Below are 17,050 nucleotides of genomic sequence, written 5' to 3'. Positions count from 1 at the left end.
AGTTCTAAGTTGTGGCAAAATACGGTGTCTGATGGCATTCTCCATTTGTTTAATTGCTAGTGAGGTGTAATGTTTGTCCCTATGTTAGTAATTCTTTTTGAATTATGTTCCCTTCTGGTGTCCCTTCCCCACTGGTGTCAGAGGTCACACAGGAAGCGACAGAAAAACCCCTTTCTATAATAAAGACATCATCCTCTCTTCAGAGAAACAAAAACAAAATGCAAAGCAAACGCTGGTAAATACTGAGGCAGGAGGGACAAGATTTTTCCTCGGTCATCAAAGGTGGTTTAATTGCCAGCAAACAGAAACGTAAACCCAACTTTTTGCCAACAGAGCATTTCAGAGACAATTGGAACCCTGCCATGGCCGGAGGCTGTCACATCCACAGTGTGCTTCTCCTGGACGGGCCACCTGTCCCTCACAAACCTGGCGGTGCTGTTCAACTGCTCAGGTTCTGGCCCCTCCAGGCTCCTAGACCTTTCGTGTGAATATTAGCTTAGAATCAAAATGAAAGGATTACTCAGTAGGCCATGTCATCATTCCTCTGCTCCTCCCCAAGATGCTCTGCAGAACGTTAGATCGAGATCCCCCCTTATGCCAGGGAGAGGCTGCCCATAATTCGCAGGAGGCCCAATGGCCTCGAAGGGCCCGGGCCCCTGAAGAGGTCACCCTGCACTGTTTTGTGTGTTACACATCACAATGCCCAAGGCGGCTACCCTGGCTCACAAGCTGGCCTCCCCCTCAGGCCTCCCTCAATGGCACAGTCCAGTAGGAAGAAAATGACTGTGTCTGAGGCCAAACACAGAGGGAATCAACTCAGAGACGCGCTCACGCACAGATGCACAGAAACTCGGCTACAGGCCACGGTGGCAAGATAACCTGATCCAACGTTATTCACTTTTGGATGCGATGAACACTTCAGTCACTAGACTTTGAATAGATGAGATCACTGTCCCCGGTTCGGCTGGGCCTTATCAAATCAGCTGAAGGTCTTAACAGGAAAAGACGGAGGCCCCCCAAAGAACAAGAAACTCCGCCAGCAGCCGGCCTTTGGACTCAAGCTGCAACTCCTCCCTGGGTCTCCAGGCGCTGGTCTACCTTACAGATTCCAACCTGTCAAGGTTCCACAATCACGTGAGCCAGTTCGTTAAAATAAATCTAGACAGACAGATATGGATGGACAGACAGTAGTTCTGCCCTTTATCTACAGAAGATACGTTCCAAGGCCCCCAGTGGATTCCTAAAATCCCAAAACTGCACCCTATATTTATGCTGTGTTTTTCCTAACCATACACACCTATAAAAACATTTAATTTATAAATTGGGCACCTTAGAGATTAACAACAATAATAAAATAGGAGGGGTGGTGCAGTCAGTTAAACGCCCAACTCTTGGTTTCGACTGGAGTCACGCTCTCAGGGTTGTGGGATCGAGCCCCGTATCAGGTTCCCCACTCAGCATGGAGTCTGCTTAAGACTCTCTCTGCCCCTCCCACTTGTATTCTCTTTCTCTCTCTCAAACAAAATAAATAAAATAAAATAAACCTTTAAAATATAAATAAAATAGAAAAACTACAATGATCTGCAATAAAAGGTGACATGAATGTATATCATAAAATATACTGTACTGTAGTCACCCTTCTTGTGATGACAAATTGCCTATGTGATGATCAGACAGGGAGACTGAAGGACTCCATAAAAATCTGCTTTTTAGAGGGGGTGCTTGGGTGGCTCCAAGAAATAACACCTGGGTCCTCATCTTTGCTCTTACTGGTTGCTGGATGCCTGAGAGGTGACATACACCAGACCACTGTCATCAGTAAAAACCCTCAGACCCTTTCTGGGTCTCCCAGACACTCTGTACCTGCACCCCCTCTATGCCTCCAATCAACTCTGCTTTTACCTCCTGCTGGCTCACATTGGTTTTCTAACCTGCATGCAGCCAGGGACCCCTCAGCCGGTCCTGGGGGACCCCCTCGGCTGATCCTGTGGGACGCCCTCTAGGTCCTCGGTCCCAGCCTGCCAGCATCAATGAGATGAAGTGGGGTGAATGATGTAGGCCAGGCTACTACCGACCTTGTGATGATCCATGAGGAGGAGGAGCATCCTCTTCAGGACCATGGTTGGCTACGGGTAACTAAGACCATGGAACGGTAACCATGGACCTGTGGATGAGGGGGATCCCCCCTGCTGGTTCTGCTTCTGTGGAGATCCCGACTCACACAGCAGGTCACAACACGCGGGTCCCAGGCAGAAAATACTCACCCCGTGAGCCAGAGCAACGCTTCAGGGAAGCAACACTTCAGGGAAGTGACCCTGACCAACACGTCAGGAGCAGAAAAAAGCCTTGTGTGTGAAAGTATTCATTTCAGAATGGTTGATAACAAAAAAGCAAAAATGAGAACAAGAGCAAAAGCCATCAAGCTCAATACTGACCATGGGGGGCAACATCAACAAATCATGACGTGTTGATCTGTCAACTAACCAACAGTCCTAATTATGTAGAAATGCGGACTATCTGATAGCAAAAGCCTGGAAGCACAGCATAACCTACCCTTAATCCCTGCTTTTCTCAGTGCTTGGACAAATCTCCGCTCTCTAAGGAATCCCGTTCTTCCATCCATGAAGACGGGTCGATGCCCACTAAAACCTCCCAGGGCAGCTCCTACTATTGCGACGGGTACACGCGGAGCCCGCCGGCCTGGCCTGCCACAGAAGATCAATAAGGTCATCTGCTAGTACAGGTACCCGTGTGAATGAGGACGACAGCAGAAATCAGAAACAGGCATTGTCTCATGAGAAAGAAGGAGACTCCTATTAGAACACATGGGACAAGAGAAGCTTAGGGCCAGAGACACTGAACCCCGCATCCCGCCGCGGGGTCTTGGGCTGGTTTGAAGCCGGCCTGAAGCCGGCCGTGACGGATGGCACCAGGCACTGCAAGGCACCGCAAGGCCCAAGTGAAGACATAGCCAGTTCATCTGGCATTCCGATAAGACCAAGCACAGGAATTCTTACAGAGCAGCAAGGGCAGCGGCTGACCTGGGCTCTTTCTTGCTGCCAAAGGCCGACACACAGTAATCCCATTAACTCAACAATGACTCCGAAAAGCAGGTGCTGTTTTTCTCCCAGGTCTCCAATGAGGTTCTGGGGGGTAAACTTGTCCAACCTAAGCCACATAGCTAGTAAGCAAGAACCCAGGCTGTCTTGACTCCAAGATCCACACTCTTAACTATGCTTTACTGCTTTCAGCCTTCTCGTGCATCAAGGCCCTTCCATAAACACGCATCTACTGCACTGCCACCGTTAAAGCAGCAAGACAGGCGAATTCCTGCTGTTCACACCCCAGTAGATAAACACAGAAACTGCTAGTGGGCGACTCTTTGCTAGAATAACCCTGCCTCTCTCCGGAGCTTCCTGTGCTAGGAACAAGGCAGAAATATAAGGAATATCCAACAAAAACAAAAACACATACATAAAGCAGGAATTTCAATGCACACACCTTGACACCAATCTTATAATAAGTACCTTCAAATATACTCCCTTCCCTTCTGTTCATTCTCAGAAGGACAGTAAGCTCATGCTCCTTCCTCCTCGACCAAGATCAGAAAAGGGAATGATGCACTACACACACAGAAACCGTGCGCTCGGATTTCACCCAATGCTGCAGAAAGAGGAAGCCATTAATGCACCACCCTTCATTAAAAGCTCAAGTGACACTTACTTCTCAGGCGACCCCGAGTGGCCCAGGCACTTCCTTCCCGACATGTTCCCATACACATCATCCTCGTTGTCATCCACGTCTTCATCATCGATGCTTTTCACATCGAGCTTCTGGTACCCAAATTCGCCATTCAAAGACAGAGAATCAATTTTCCATGAGCTGCTGCTCTGACTTCCGTTGGAATTTGGCCCAAAGGGGCTTTCAAAGGCCGACATGATATTGATGGAGGAGCGGTCGGAGTTCTCCTCTGAGCTCTCCCCTGCCCCGGGGATCTTTTTAAAAACATCGCCAGAGTTCTGCTCCTCTTCCTCATCATCAAAAGAGATAATGTTGGTCACCTTCTTTTTCTTCTTCCGCTCCTTTTTACATCTGGCATCTGGCAAAAGAAGATATGGTGTTAGAAGAAGCGGCAGGCAAGATGAAGCCATGACTGAGCCATTTTACCTCTAGATTGTGGAAAATCCTCCACTATTCTTCGGAAAAATAAACAATATAAATTCAGATTTTTTTTTTTAATCCTTGGGGTAAAAAAAAAAATCTATCTATAGCAGCCCCACGAGGGAGCCCGGATGAAATAAGCAGAGCCATCTTGCCAACCCAGAGGCTGGTAAAAAAAAAATAATAAATCGTGGCTGTTTCAAGCCACTACATTTTGGAGCTGTTTGTTACACAGTAAAGACTAACTGAAACAGAAATCAAGGCTGCTTGGTGACCAGTATGTTCACCCATCTTAATCGTCAAACTTGGGTGTGAGACACTTTGAGCTGATTCCAGACATCCCATTCCATCCAAGCCAAGCTATGATAGGGTGATGCTTCACCAGTTTATCAAACTCTGAGACAGTGTCAAAAGCATTGAAAAGGACACTCCTTGGGTATACAAATTCCAGCATCTTTGTTACACAAAGCCCTCAACAGTTCTCTTTCCTGTGTGCTTCGCCTGGGGTCTCTACTGGAGAAGGAGAGGACAAGACAGATAAAGCCAGCATATATCAAAGACCCCACAACACTCTGAATTTTCACTGTCACTAATAATACCAAAGAGATGACCATGATTACTGCCTTGTTAAAAGGATTTGAGAATACTAGCACTATATACTTAATCCCAAAATTTCCACTTTCGCTGTAGCAACATTCTGGATGTTCCAGAAGGCTCAAGGCATATTACAAAGTTCTCACAAAATGCATCTCAACTAAATCAACTTTTTTTGGCCTCCCCAGCCTAGGGAGTCAAAGCTGACAACTCCTCCCTTCCCCTTGGCCTCCACTTAAATGTCACTCCCCCCAAGAGTGCACATTCTTCATAGCACCCCATGCTTGGCTTGCATCTCATTTATCAGAAGGATAAATAAGTAAGTAAGTAATACTTACTTGTATAATTTGTCATTAAATATCTATTCTTACCCAACCCAAAAGAGACTGCAAGCTAAATGCTAGAGATCTTCGTAGTTCACTGCCTAGCACACAGAATGCAGTAAATGAACACATGAATGAATGGATGAAGGAATAAATGAATGAAGATGAAGCTCATCTGGCTTCATGTGACCAACATACCCTCACAGTCATTGTGCTGTCAGTGAGCTGAGTGCGCTCCAACCCTATCGTCTTCACATCTCAGCGAGGCTCTCAGTCCCTCTCAGAGTGAGTAAGGGGGAGAAAAATAACCACAAGTGCAAACTGAAAACACAAGTGTATGAGATTTCCCTTGGCACTTTCGGACCACGAGGTGTGTCCCCCCTCAGCCATGGTCAGCTGTCCTTTGACCCAACCCCACTGTTCAAACTCCCATGCCCATTCTCACTCACCAGCGCTGACGTGCTTGGACACGACGGGCAGGGGGTCAGTGTCCTGCTCAGGTTTGATGAGGATAGAGACGGCGGACGATGCCGTGATCTCCCTGAAAAGGCTGCTCACTCCCTGCGTGGATTCCTTCAGCAGGGACGTCACATTCTGCGTGGACTCCTTTAAGAGGTCTGAGACGGTAGGAACAAACTTACTCTGCCCATTCAAATCCTTGTTGTCGATGTTGATTGCAAAGAGGATGGAGTTCAGACCTGCCCAGAAAAGGGAAAAGTCTGGAGTGTCTGCCATGGGGAAGTCACACCTCCAACACGATAAGTGAGGGGCAAACGATAGAGTACACAAGAGGGAACGCCCTGATTTGAAGCACTGATTTAAAAACCTCCCACAAGGGGCACCTGGGTGGCTCAGTCAGTTAAGTGTCTGCCTTCAGCTCAGGTCATGATCCCAGGGTCCTGGGATCGAGCCCCGCATTGGGCTCCCTGCTCCACGGGAAGCCTGCTTCTCCCTCTTCCACTCCCCCTGCTTGTGTTCCTGCTCTCGCTGTGTCTCTCTCTGTCAAATAAATAAATAAATCTTTAAAAAATAAATAAAATAAAATAAAATAAAAACCTCCCACAAAATGGGGTCAGGAGACACCAGTTATCATAGCAGATGAGTCTTTCCCAATTCTCTCCCTCTCGGTCAAAGACAAATAAGAGGTCAACCCCAGGGAGGTTAAGATGTAAGTCTAACTGCCTGGGTTGGATACCAGCACTGCCGCTTTCCAGGAGACCTGGGTCAAGTCATGTACAACCTGAGCTTCTGTTTCCTTACCTGTAAAATGGGGACGAGAGTATCTCTTTCACAGGGTATTAGAAACAATCACCCACCAAAACCACTCAGTTCAGTAAGCAATCAAACATGTGCATCAATATTATAACTATTATTATTTCAGGCAAAAGCTTGCCTTGGCCTACACAGGACATCACAGTCAAAGCCTGACTTTTCCTCATCAATGGACAAGACGAACGTAACTCTCAATATGTGGGACTTAGTGTAAACCTTCAGGGAAAAAAAAAGGCAAAGGAGGATTTGAAAGAAAGAATCAAGTTACCCACTTCTGTTGGGCTCACTCTTTGAGTGAGAGTCAAACGATAAACAACCTAACAATTCACCAACTGACATCAATCCAGGGGCTTCCACACTGACAAATCGTGGACATGACTCTTAACCACACTTGATTCTCTCACAGCCCTATGAAAGCAATTCCCATGCTCTCAGGATCCCTACCATGCAGAGGACGGAAATAAGGGTGACAGAATTCACAGGACCTGCCCCAGGTCACCAGCCAGGAAAAGGTAGAGCCAGGTTTCAAAGCCAGGTCTCCTGCTTCCAACTCCCCAGGTCTTGCAAAGTCACAGCCAAAACTCCCAACCCTATGGTTTCCCTGCCATGGTATCCAATTCAAGATAAATGGACTCGGTGACCAATGCTACTAAAGGAAGGACAGTGACAAGTGACTCATTAAGTCGGGGAGGGACACGGAAAATCACAGCCTCTCCTGGAGTGATAAATTCCCTCCCAGGCAGCCGACTCTGCTCACCAAGCTTTAAGGACCCATCACTCCTGGCCTGGGCCAGGCTTACCAGCTGCCATGGTAGGAAGCATGCTAGACCTTTCTTCATCCATCACAAAAGACCAGTCTTCATAAAAAGTGCTGCAAATTGAAAGAGAAAGGGAAGAAGTTCTGAACAAGTGATTTTCTGCATCCATTGGCCAGATAACTCTCTTACATGGCTCCCTGGAATATCTGTGCCTGGTCATCCCAGAGTGGCTACCCAAGGTCTCTGCCCAGCCGAAGCTTCCGGTTAATAAACAAAGGACTGAATGTATATATCCTACGACTTCTTCATTGGTCCCCTGAGCTTGAGTGTACTGAAATAGGCATGAGATGTAAACGCAGTTATTTATGAAGCAGCAAAGGAGAAGGGGACAAAGAGAGGGGTGGCATACAGTCAAGCAAGGTCTCTGAGATGCAGGCAGGAAATCTGAGCTGGCCCCCTGCGTGCCATGACTGGGCTACCAAAGAGAGAGTTATAGAAGGAAATGATAGAGTTCCATGGCTCCATCAACCAGAGCCTTTGTACATAATACTTGCTTGGGCTGCAGACCCAAAAGCCCAAGTTACCCCTGGAAAGGGCTGGGAAGCTAAAAGGGACCCACGAATCTCAGCGGCAGTAGAAAGAAAGGGGTCAACAAGGTCTACAGGGTTAGTCCCAGCTTGTCCGGCGATGATGGTACGGCCAGGGCCCTGAAGCTGGTGCCCCAGTCCAGCTCCCCAGCTCTGTATCCGAGGCCCGCTAAGCAATAGCAAGGAAGTATCTTCAACCCCTGACTTCCCTACCAGGCTGGAGAACTCTCAATTAATGGAGTCAAAGCTCACATCGCTAAAGCACAGTCAGTGGTAAGGGACCTGCAGTGCAGCAGGAGATGGGACACCCTGGCTGCGGAAGTGACTTAATGCAAACGACGGAACAAAGGAACGCCCACCATCCGATAAGCTTACCCAGCAGAGTGTCGGCCTAAGCGCAAACTACACGCTCGAGCTGGCACTGCCACTGTACCTCCAATTCCCCAGACTGCGACGCTTTAAAAGTTGGAGCCAGTTTCCACGCACGTGAATGAATCTGGTGTGCCCACATCTAGTTAGTAAGTGGCTAGTGATTCGGGTAAGTTCAACTGTGAACCGTTAACACCTGGATTCACTTCGACCTTGATACGGAGTTGTACAACTCTGAACTACTTCCAAATGATCTGCTGGGAAGAGCTTCATGAAAATTCATTGTAGGAGCGCCTGGGTGGCTCCGTCGGTGAAGCATCTGCCTTCGGCTCAGGTCATGATCCCAGGGTCCTGGGATTGAGCCCCACGTCAGGCTCCCTGCTCAGTGGGGAGTCTGCTTCTCCCTCTCCCTCTGCAGCTTCCCCTGCTTGTGCTCTCTCTCCGCCCCCCCCATTCAAATAAATAAATAAAATCTTAAAAAAAAAAAAAAGAAGGAAATTCACTATAAGAAACAGGAGTATGTTCTCCTCAACTAAAACTGTCTAATGCTTGGGGGGGTACACCCAGACGTCCACAGCCTTGGGGCTCAGACCTAAGCAGCACACGGGTGCAGTGAGCACAGTAGTCCTGGCCCCCACGCCTTCCATTTCAGACCCATAGTCTGAGCATACAGCCGGACTCGGCACCACAGGCACCATCAATGGGAGAACTTCAGGAGTATTTGTCTGAGCCTTCGTGCACAATCCAGAACCCCTAACAAGTTGCTGGTAGACAGGTGACCACAAGCAGCACAAAAAACAGAAGAGGAGACAAGCCAGGGAACGCATGGCAGCATATAAAATCATGGGAATGCTTCAGGGCACAAATGAAATGCCAGCTTACTGAATTAAATGAGATTAATTCACTGAAATTGAACCCTCGCTGTTTAGGAGCTGGGCACTGCTAATGTGGAAGCTACTCAAGGAACCCGCACAGGACTGATCACGGTCCCTGTGCACCATCAGGTGACACAAAGTAACATGTCTAGTCTACTGTTCTCAGACATAAGTAATAGCCACCAACAGAGTCATTAACATGAGTATAGGACAATGACAGCACTGTCACATGTTTCTGAAAGGAATGTGGCTGACATTACTACGGTTGAGGCATATGCAGTGCCCTCCTCCCACAGCTATGCGACAGCCACACACCCCCACCTTGCTGAGCTAGGCCGTGGCCACGTGACTCGCTGGCCAATGAAATGTGGGTAGAAGTGAAGTATCTCTCTGGGCAGAAGCTTCAAAAGCCAGTGCTCAGTTCAACCACATCCCTTTTTCCTACCTTGGCCATCATGGGAGCCTCTTGTCAGCCCGGGACCCTGAGACAGGGAACCCCGACTCATCCATGATAGACATGTGTCCGGGGGAAGAAGTAAACGTGGCTGTCTCGAACCACCGAGGGTTTTATGCTGTTTGTTACAGCAGCATAAACTGACCTATACTGATAGAGTGAGCTGTATGTTTACGATCAAGAAAAAAAAAGGAAACATCATAAAATAGTTTTTTTTCTTTTTAAATAACAATTGACTTCCCTTCCCAGCACAAAGCTTCTCTATTCCTTTCAGTCAGTTTGGGATTGATTAACCTTAAAAAAATAGAAGGAATTGTAAGGAACCCAACACAAACACAAAACTGAGCACTAAACACCCAATTTCTACTGAGAAAGAAACTCTAGATCTGAAAGGAGCCCAAATTAAAATTTCACCAAGTGAAGAGCAGGCTGTACCCTGGGACAAAAGCTCTCTCCACATCCCACACCTAAATAATAAGCATTTACGGAGTACTTGCTGTATGCAGGTGCCATACTGAGCCCTTTACAAGCATTCATTCTCTCGTTTATTCTCTAACCATCTGTGCCCCAAGCACAGCTGAATACATGAGGACTATAAAAGGGGAACCCGCATGCCTCCTCAACAAGGAGACTGGGACACAAACCCAGGCAGTCAGATGCTGTGATTCTAGCCAGCCAGCTACGCCTCCCCCAGAAGGCCATCCCCAGTACCTGAGCCTGCTGCGGTCAGCCAGGAGCATGTGCAGGTAGCGCTCCAGGGAGTGTTCGTTGAGGGCACAGCGCAGCCAGGCCCGGCCGCGGCCCACGTCCGAGGCAATGTGGCGCAGGGAGTAGAAGCGTGGCAGCTCGTGCTTGCTGAGGACCTCCTTCACGTAGAACCAGAACACAGGCTCTGCAGAGAGAGGGACGGGCACGATGGCACTCAGCCCGGGACACGCATCATTTTAGAGTAATAGTCCCTAGGCATTTTTCAGGATCGTAAGAGTTACTTCCTTAGCATAGAAAAGGAAGACACTGAAGAGTACAATTTCACATCCGGGTTTGTTTCTTGTCTAGATCATGAACATTTTGCTGTAATGTTTAAAGATCTTTGAAAACGTGGGGGCGCCTGGGTGCCTCAGTCAGTTCAGCGTCTGCCTTCAGCTCAGGTCATGATCCCAGAGTCCTGGGATGGAGCCCCGAGTCAGGCCCTGCTCAGGGGGAGTCTACTTCTCCCTCTGCCCTCCCCCACCCCCCCATCCCCCACTCATGCTCTCTCGCTCTTGCTCTATCTCAAATAAATAAAATCTTTTTCAAATTTTTTTAAAAAATAAAGATCTTTGAAAACATGATTTTTGATGGCTTCTCAATGAAACGTATTTTAACCATTTCTCTACCTCTGGGAACATGATATATTGCCAATCTTCCCTACATACTGCTTTGAACCTCCTTGTCCATAACTGTCCTCATTTCTAGCTCCTTAGAAAGGATTTCCATATGTCTGAGAATAGGAACAGATTTAAGGCTTTAAGTGAAAGCTTAAAAAGTTTTTTTTATCCACAAGGTAGTTATTGAATCTCCTCACATCCTACCTTTTTCATCCACACGCAGACATTTTTTTCATAATTTTCATTCTAGTATATACCTCATTTTGTGATCCATTGTCTTCACGTATGCTCATCAAACCTCTTCCGTGCTGCCAATAATAACCAGCAACACCAGCAAGCGCTGCTACTGTGTGCAAAGCAGTAGCAAAGTACCCGCCACTGCACTTAAGACTTGACATCTGACCTCAGTCCTCATAAGCACCAAGGCCATCTCCACATCAAAGACGAGGGCAGAGGCCTGGCCAAGCCGGTAACTTGACCCAGTGGTATGCAGTTAGTAAGCTGTAGGGCAGAATGGGACCTCGGGGCTGCCTGACTGCAAAGCACTAACTCAGGCAGCCTTGTGTGGTGACAGACAGCTCTACCCTCTTCAAGAGGATCATGTTCACAACTGCTTAATATCCCAAGGGAGACACAGCTGAGTCTTTGCTGCCAGATGGGGATTCTAAGCCAGGAGCTCAAAAGGCTCATAGACGCCTCTGAGAGACAGGATCTTTCAAGATTCCTTCTAAAGAATGTAAACACACACATCTCCATAAACTGGACACCGGGTTAGCAAATTCACTCGAATAATTCAGTTCAGCTCACTTAGCATGGACTGCATTCTTAATGGAAGCCATGGACTGGGCAAGGCTGTGAGCTACCAGGTAGACAATAAGGATTCATCCCTAACGAAGCTTCCAGCCTAGCAGGCTGGACAGTGGTGAAGAGATCAATCAAGAGAATGACCCTGGTGACTCACCCGGTCATGCTACACTTCCGATTCCTCTCCCTTCAAATAAGCCCCAAAGTACAGAAGCACCCAGAGATCCTGGGGTGACTGAAGAAAAGGGAAGGAGAGCCCGAGCACGATGGCCAGGCCATGATGACCAACCGCCATCTACCTAATGACAACCTTCTCAAACGAGAGCAACTGTGTTGTTTCCTCTTCTCCTTTTCCTCTTAACAGCAACTAAATGCATACATACGCGTATCTGTGGATCAAGCCGACCTCTGGGATCAGTTTAAATAAACAGCTCAGGAATGACTGGAAAAACCAACACAGCAGCTCACTCAGGACTCCCTTCTGTCTCAATCCCTAAATGCCACACAAATCCCCTTCCCAAACCCAGGAGATCAGCCCAGACCACACAAATGTGTAACGGCCTTTCTTTCACTCAGTGCTTTTCTCACAAACCAGGACGGGGGTAATGGTGAAAGCGATATCCAGGGCCGGCAGGCCAATAACTTGTTTCAAAACACGCCAAACAACCATCTGTATCTCTGTCATGACTCAAATCAGGTGACTCTCACCTGCATCTGGTCTTTCTGGAGAACTGCTGTGACCTCCCTCTGACCTTGAACGCACATGAAACACTTGATGTGTGTTTCACCTTTCAATTTCCCAAATTGCTTAGTGCTACAGAATCCTTCCCCAGCCTGCCAAAGTGACGCAGCAAGGGTGAGAATTACCCAGTGGGGGTCCACTTCCACTGCCAGCATTAATGTGGTCTATCTCAAGTGCAGCTCAGCTGCCACTTAACGCTTGCAGCGTCCATAATTTAATTTGGGGCATACACTGATCTCTTGCTGCTATGAAACCAGAGCCTCATTCCAGAAGTGGGTGAGGGCTTCTGGTTCTCCAGATGCCTGAACGCCATTTGCCCACATGTACAAGAGCCTTGAAGGGGCTGTTGATGCAAACCACCTCCGAGGGCACTTGTTAACAGAGGGGAGCTAACACCACAGGCCCTCTGGCAAAGTTTCTAACAGGCCTCACTCGACTATAAGAGATGCCTAGATACTCTGGAGGACAAAAACCCTGAGGAGACATTCTCATCTGGGTCCCTGTGAAGCTGCCTTCAGCACCACAAACCTGTCCTCCCGCAGGGCTGGACAGGTAAGCTGGACTGGGCAATCACCTAGCCGAGCCAGGGGGTGTGCCGCAATTGGCCTCCCTCACCCCACCTTCCCGCCTGACCCTGTTTATTATTTTGAGCATCATGATTTTTTTTCTGTATTAATCTGACTTTTTAAAAATATTGCATGAAAATGTTAGGCTCCCGATTGCTGAGTTTTTTGGTGCTCCTGTAAATTCTGGGGCTGCAGTGAGGGCCTCGCTGGTCTCACCCTAGTCCCAGCCCTGGACCACAGGGTTCTCCCCACAACTTCTACCTAAACCACTAGAGGAGAGACCTTGGCTCCCTCGAGAACCGAAGTCAGCAAACAATGGTCTAAGGGCCAAACTTGGCCCACGACTTGTCTTTGTAAGTGAAGTTTTATTGGAAGAGTCATGCCCTTTGTACACATACCGCCTGTAGCTGGTTTCCTGCTATAGAGTGATCACTGGGAAGTTGCTACAGGTATCTGTGGCCCACAGAGCCCAAAATACTTACTATCTGATCCCTTAAGGAGGAAGTTTGCCATCTACTGTTCTAGAAGTAGGAGCTCTGATAATCACATAAACCTGGAGCCACTCGGCCCTTTTCCTCCCTTTCCTGTGGAGTACACCCACCTGGGAAAGACACCCACCCAGACAGAAGCAGGGCTGAGAGATAGAGACCAATGTGGGGGATGTGGAGCCCCTAAACCCAGTTCACCCTCCAGTTTTCTTAGTTACTTGAGTTAGTAAGTGCCCTTTGTTTGCTGAAGTCTAAGTGACTTGCTGTCACCTGCGACCAGAAGCCTGATGCAGTGTGATAGGGTGCATTCCTCAGTCATCTGACATTTATGGAGGAGGGGCAACACTCCAGGCACTGAGCAGTGCCTCTGAGCATCCAAGTGGCAAATGCATCCCTCAGAACGAAATAAAAACAAGACAGCATTGCTCAACGAGAAACAGAAAACCCAACTACAAGGAGCTAGGCTTCTTGTAAACAAAAAAAGGCTTCTTTTTCTCACAGACTTAGTCTGGAGGTAGACAGCTGGTTCAAAGGCACTGTCATGGGCAGAATTTCCAACCGCTTGACCTTCACCACCCCCCCTGCCCCGGTTCCAGAGGACTGCCACCACCCTGGGTATCATAGCCACAATCAAGAAGAAAGAGGACAAGATAAAACCAGCTCTATCACCCCTTTTTTTCAGGCAAGGGTAAGCCCAGAAAACCAAGAGGAACAGAGATATAAAATGTCAAGATTGACTTAATCACTCATGATCTATTACCTAGAGGACATCCCACGGCCCTGAGCAAAATCAAGGTTCTGTTAAGCCAAAGAAGAAACGGGGAATGGATTTTAAGTAAAACACTAACAGAATCACCCATCCATGCTATCAAAGAGTCCAGGAACAAAAGGCCATCAAGTGCTCCCTTATTCCAGCCTCAGACTTAGGGGAGCACAAGTGCCCCCCAAATCCTAGTCACATCCAAATCTGGATGAGCCTGACTACAAGACACAAATGGATCAGCAAAGCAGAGTTCCCAAGAAGGGGCTGTAGCTTCGTCACCTGGCCCTCTCCCAACCAGCCACAGGACTGCCTCCTGAAACCAGAAGACAGGAAGTGTGGTTTAATAAAGACTTGTAAAAAGTCTGTAAACTTGACACTTATTTTTTTTTGCTTTCTAAAATTTGTGGTAAAATATACATAATAAAATTTACCACTCTAACCATTTTTCAGTGCATAATTCAGTAGCATTAAGTACATTCACAATATTGAGCAACCATCACCACCACCCATTTCTAGAACTTTTCCATCATCCCAAACAGAAACTCCATACCCAGGAAACGATAACTCCCCCATTCTCCCCTCCTCCCCAGCCCCCAGGGGTCTCTATTCCATTTTCTGTCTCTGTGAATTTGACTATTCTAGATACTTCATATAAGTCGAATAGTACAATATGGGACCTTTTTATCTGGCCACTTTCACTTAGCAGAATGTTTTCAAGGATCATCCATGCCCTAGTATTTATCAGTACTTCATTTCTTTCTATGGCTGAATAATATCCTACTGTGTGTATATACCACATTTTGTTCATTCATCTGTCAACAGACATTTGGGTTTTTCCATCATCTGGCTCTTGTGAATAATGCTTCTAGGAACATTCATATACAAGTGTGTTTGAGTCCCTGCTTTCAATTCTTCTGGTCTGTATTTAGGAGTGGAATTGCTGGATCAGACAGTAATTCTAGGTTTACCTTTCTGAGGAACCACCAAACTCCTGTCAATGGTGGTTATGCCATTTTACATCGATACATTTTTTTTTTTTGAGGTAGGATTGCCTTTATTTCTCTGCAGTTAAAATTAACTCTGCTATTAAATTCCCTTTCAGTTAGAAAAAAACTTAAACTTGCCAAGTGAAGGTAACTTAGCCCCTTCCAGGTTTAATTTTTTAATTGTGGTGAATTTCACTTAACATAAAATCCACCATTTTAAAGTTTATAATTCAGGGGCACCTGGGTGGCTCAGTCAGTTGAGCATCTGCCTTCAGCTCAGGTCATGATCCCAGGGTCTGGGATCGAGCCCCAAGTCGGGCTCCCTGCTCAGCGGGGAGTCTGCTTCTCCCTCTCCCTCTCCCCCTGCTTATGTTCCCTCTCTCGTTGTATCTCTCTGTTCAAATAAATAAAATATTTTTAAAAAATAAAAATAAAGTTTATAATCCGAACTCGGTAGATTTTTTTTAAATAAAGATAAGCCACCCAGGTGCCCCAGAACTTGGCAGATTTTTAAAGAATGAATAAATGCACAATAATCTGAGATACTGTATGACTTTTGAAGACTCCAGTCTATTTAAATCTAAAAACAAAACATCTCTGCTGATTCCACAGAACAGGTGCCAATTATCTTGGTGGAGGTGGGTGGAGATCAGGAAAACAAAAGCAGCCAAGGAGGATAAAGTGCCACTCACTGCCCATCGGTGGCCTGGTTCCTCCTCCACCTCTGGCCTTGCACCCCTGCCACTGCCCACCTCACTCGCCCTGCTCCAGCCTCGCTGATCTCCTCAACGCTCCTCCAACATGCCAAGCATGCTCCACGTGAGCGCCTGCCCAGCCATGAACAGAAACCACACCAGGAGAGCACTGAAGGAACCGAACACAGGGCATCTGTTACAAAGACTCTGGCCAAGCTACAAAGCCCAACAGGACACAGTGAGGCCACCCAAAGATTACCAATGTCAGAAAGCCAACCCATTCCTGAAGCCAGAGGAACAGAAGGAAGAGGTAATGTTAAGAGTGTAAGAACTAGCTGAAAGGGGATTTAATAGCAGAGTTAATTTCAGTTGCAGAGAAATAAAGGCAATTCCATCTCTACTCAAAAAAAAAAAGTATCACTGTAAAACGGTACAGTCACTGTTGACAATACTTCGTGGTTCCTCAAAAAGGTAAACACAGAATTAGCATACGATCCAGCAATTCCACTCCTACATACAGACTCACCAGGCAACAGCCAGCCTGTGGCAGGGGCACCAAGGAGAACAGTGAAACAAGAAGACCGCGGCCTGACCTGCAGGCTACGTGGAACGTCCACGGACCACAGAGAAAGCACAGCACTGCTAGACATGCCCCCTGGAGCTGGGAGGAAATGCTCCAGCCTCCCTCCTCCTCCCACCTTCCTCTGGCTAAGCGGGAGGACAGTGGGCAAGGGAGCCTGGGAAACAGTCTGCAGGCAAGGGCAGAGAATAAATGTGAGAGCAGAGGCAAGTGACTCTAAGCTTTTCCACTTGCTGAACAGCACAGGATTCCTTCCCCAGGTAACAGTATGGCTACTTCCCTCCTTCCCCAAGGTCTCTATTCAAAAGTCCCATAAAGACGGTCTCTGACCACTCTATGCAAAAGAGTGAACCCCCACCCCACTGCTCATCGAAATCTCTCTTCTTCCTGAACCCCCAGACGCTTCCCAGCCTGCCCTGCAGCAGCCAGGTGACTCACAGTCTCCACCAACCCAGGTGCCTTTAGCGGGCCTGCCTCACTCATTTCTGTCATCTGCCTGGCCCTGAAGTTGGGGCACTGAGCTCTTAACAACTCAGCGTAGCACACTTGGCATTCACCGGTGGTCTACAAGAGCATGCACACAAGTAGGAGGAGTGGGAGAGGGAGAAGCAGGCTTCCCACCAAGCAGGGAGCCCGACGTGGGGCTCGATCCCAGGACCTGGGCAC

The 17,050-nt window shown here is 47.6% G+C and overlaps 1 protein-coding gene across 1 annotated transcript in view; it reads right to left on the bottom strand.

Annotated features, from left to right (window-relative positions):
• SNX29 (sorting nexin 29) overlaps positions 1-17,050 on the bottom strand; it is a 507,012-nt gene that overhangs the window by 433,037 nt on the left and 56,925 nt on the right. Inside the window, exons 5-8 of the mRNA XM_028117489.2 lie at positions 10,105-10,285; positions 7,151-7,221; positions 5,528-5,776; positions 3,724-4,099 (exon numbers count right to left, since the gene is read on the bottom strand). Coding sequence (XP_027973290.2) covers positions 3,724-4,099; positions 5,528-5,776; positions 7,151-7,221; positions 10,105-10,285 — 877 coding nt within the window. The remainder of the gene's footprint in view (positions 1-3,723; positions 4,100-5,527; positions 5,777-7,150; positions 7,222-10,104; positions 10,286-17,050) is intronic.

The sequence above is a fragment of the Eumetopias jubatus genome, unplaced genomic scaffold, assembly GCF_037043125.1.
Source record: "Eumetopias jubatus isolate StellerSeaLion01/CBP00866 unplaced genomic scaffold, mEumJub1_p1.0 scaffold_12, whole genome shotgun sequence".
NCBI classification, from domain to species: domain Eukaryota; kingdom Metazoa; phylum Chordata; class Mammalia; order Carnivora; family Otariidae; genus Eumetopias; species Eumetopias jubatus.
This window is presented reverse-complemented; position numbering and strand designations above follow the sequence as displayed.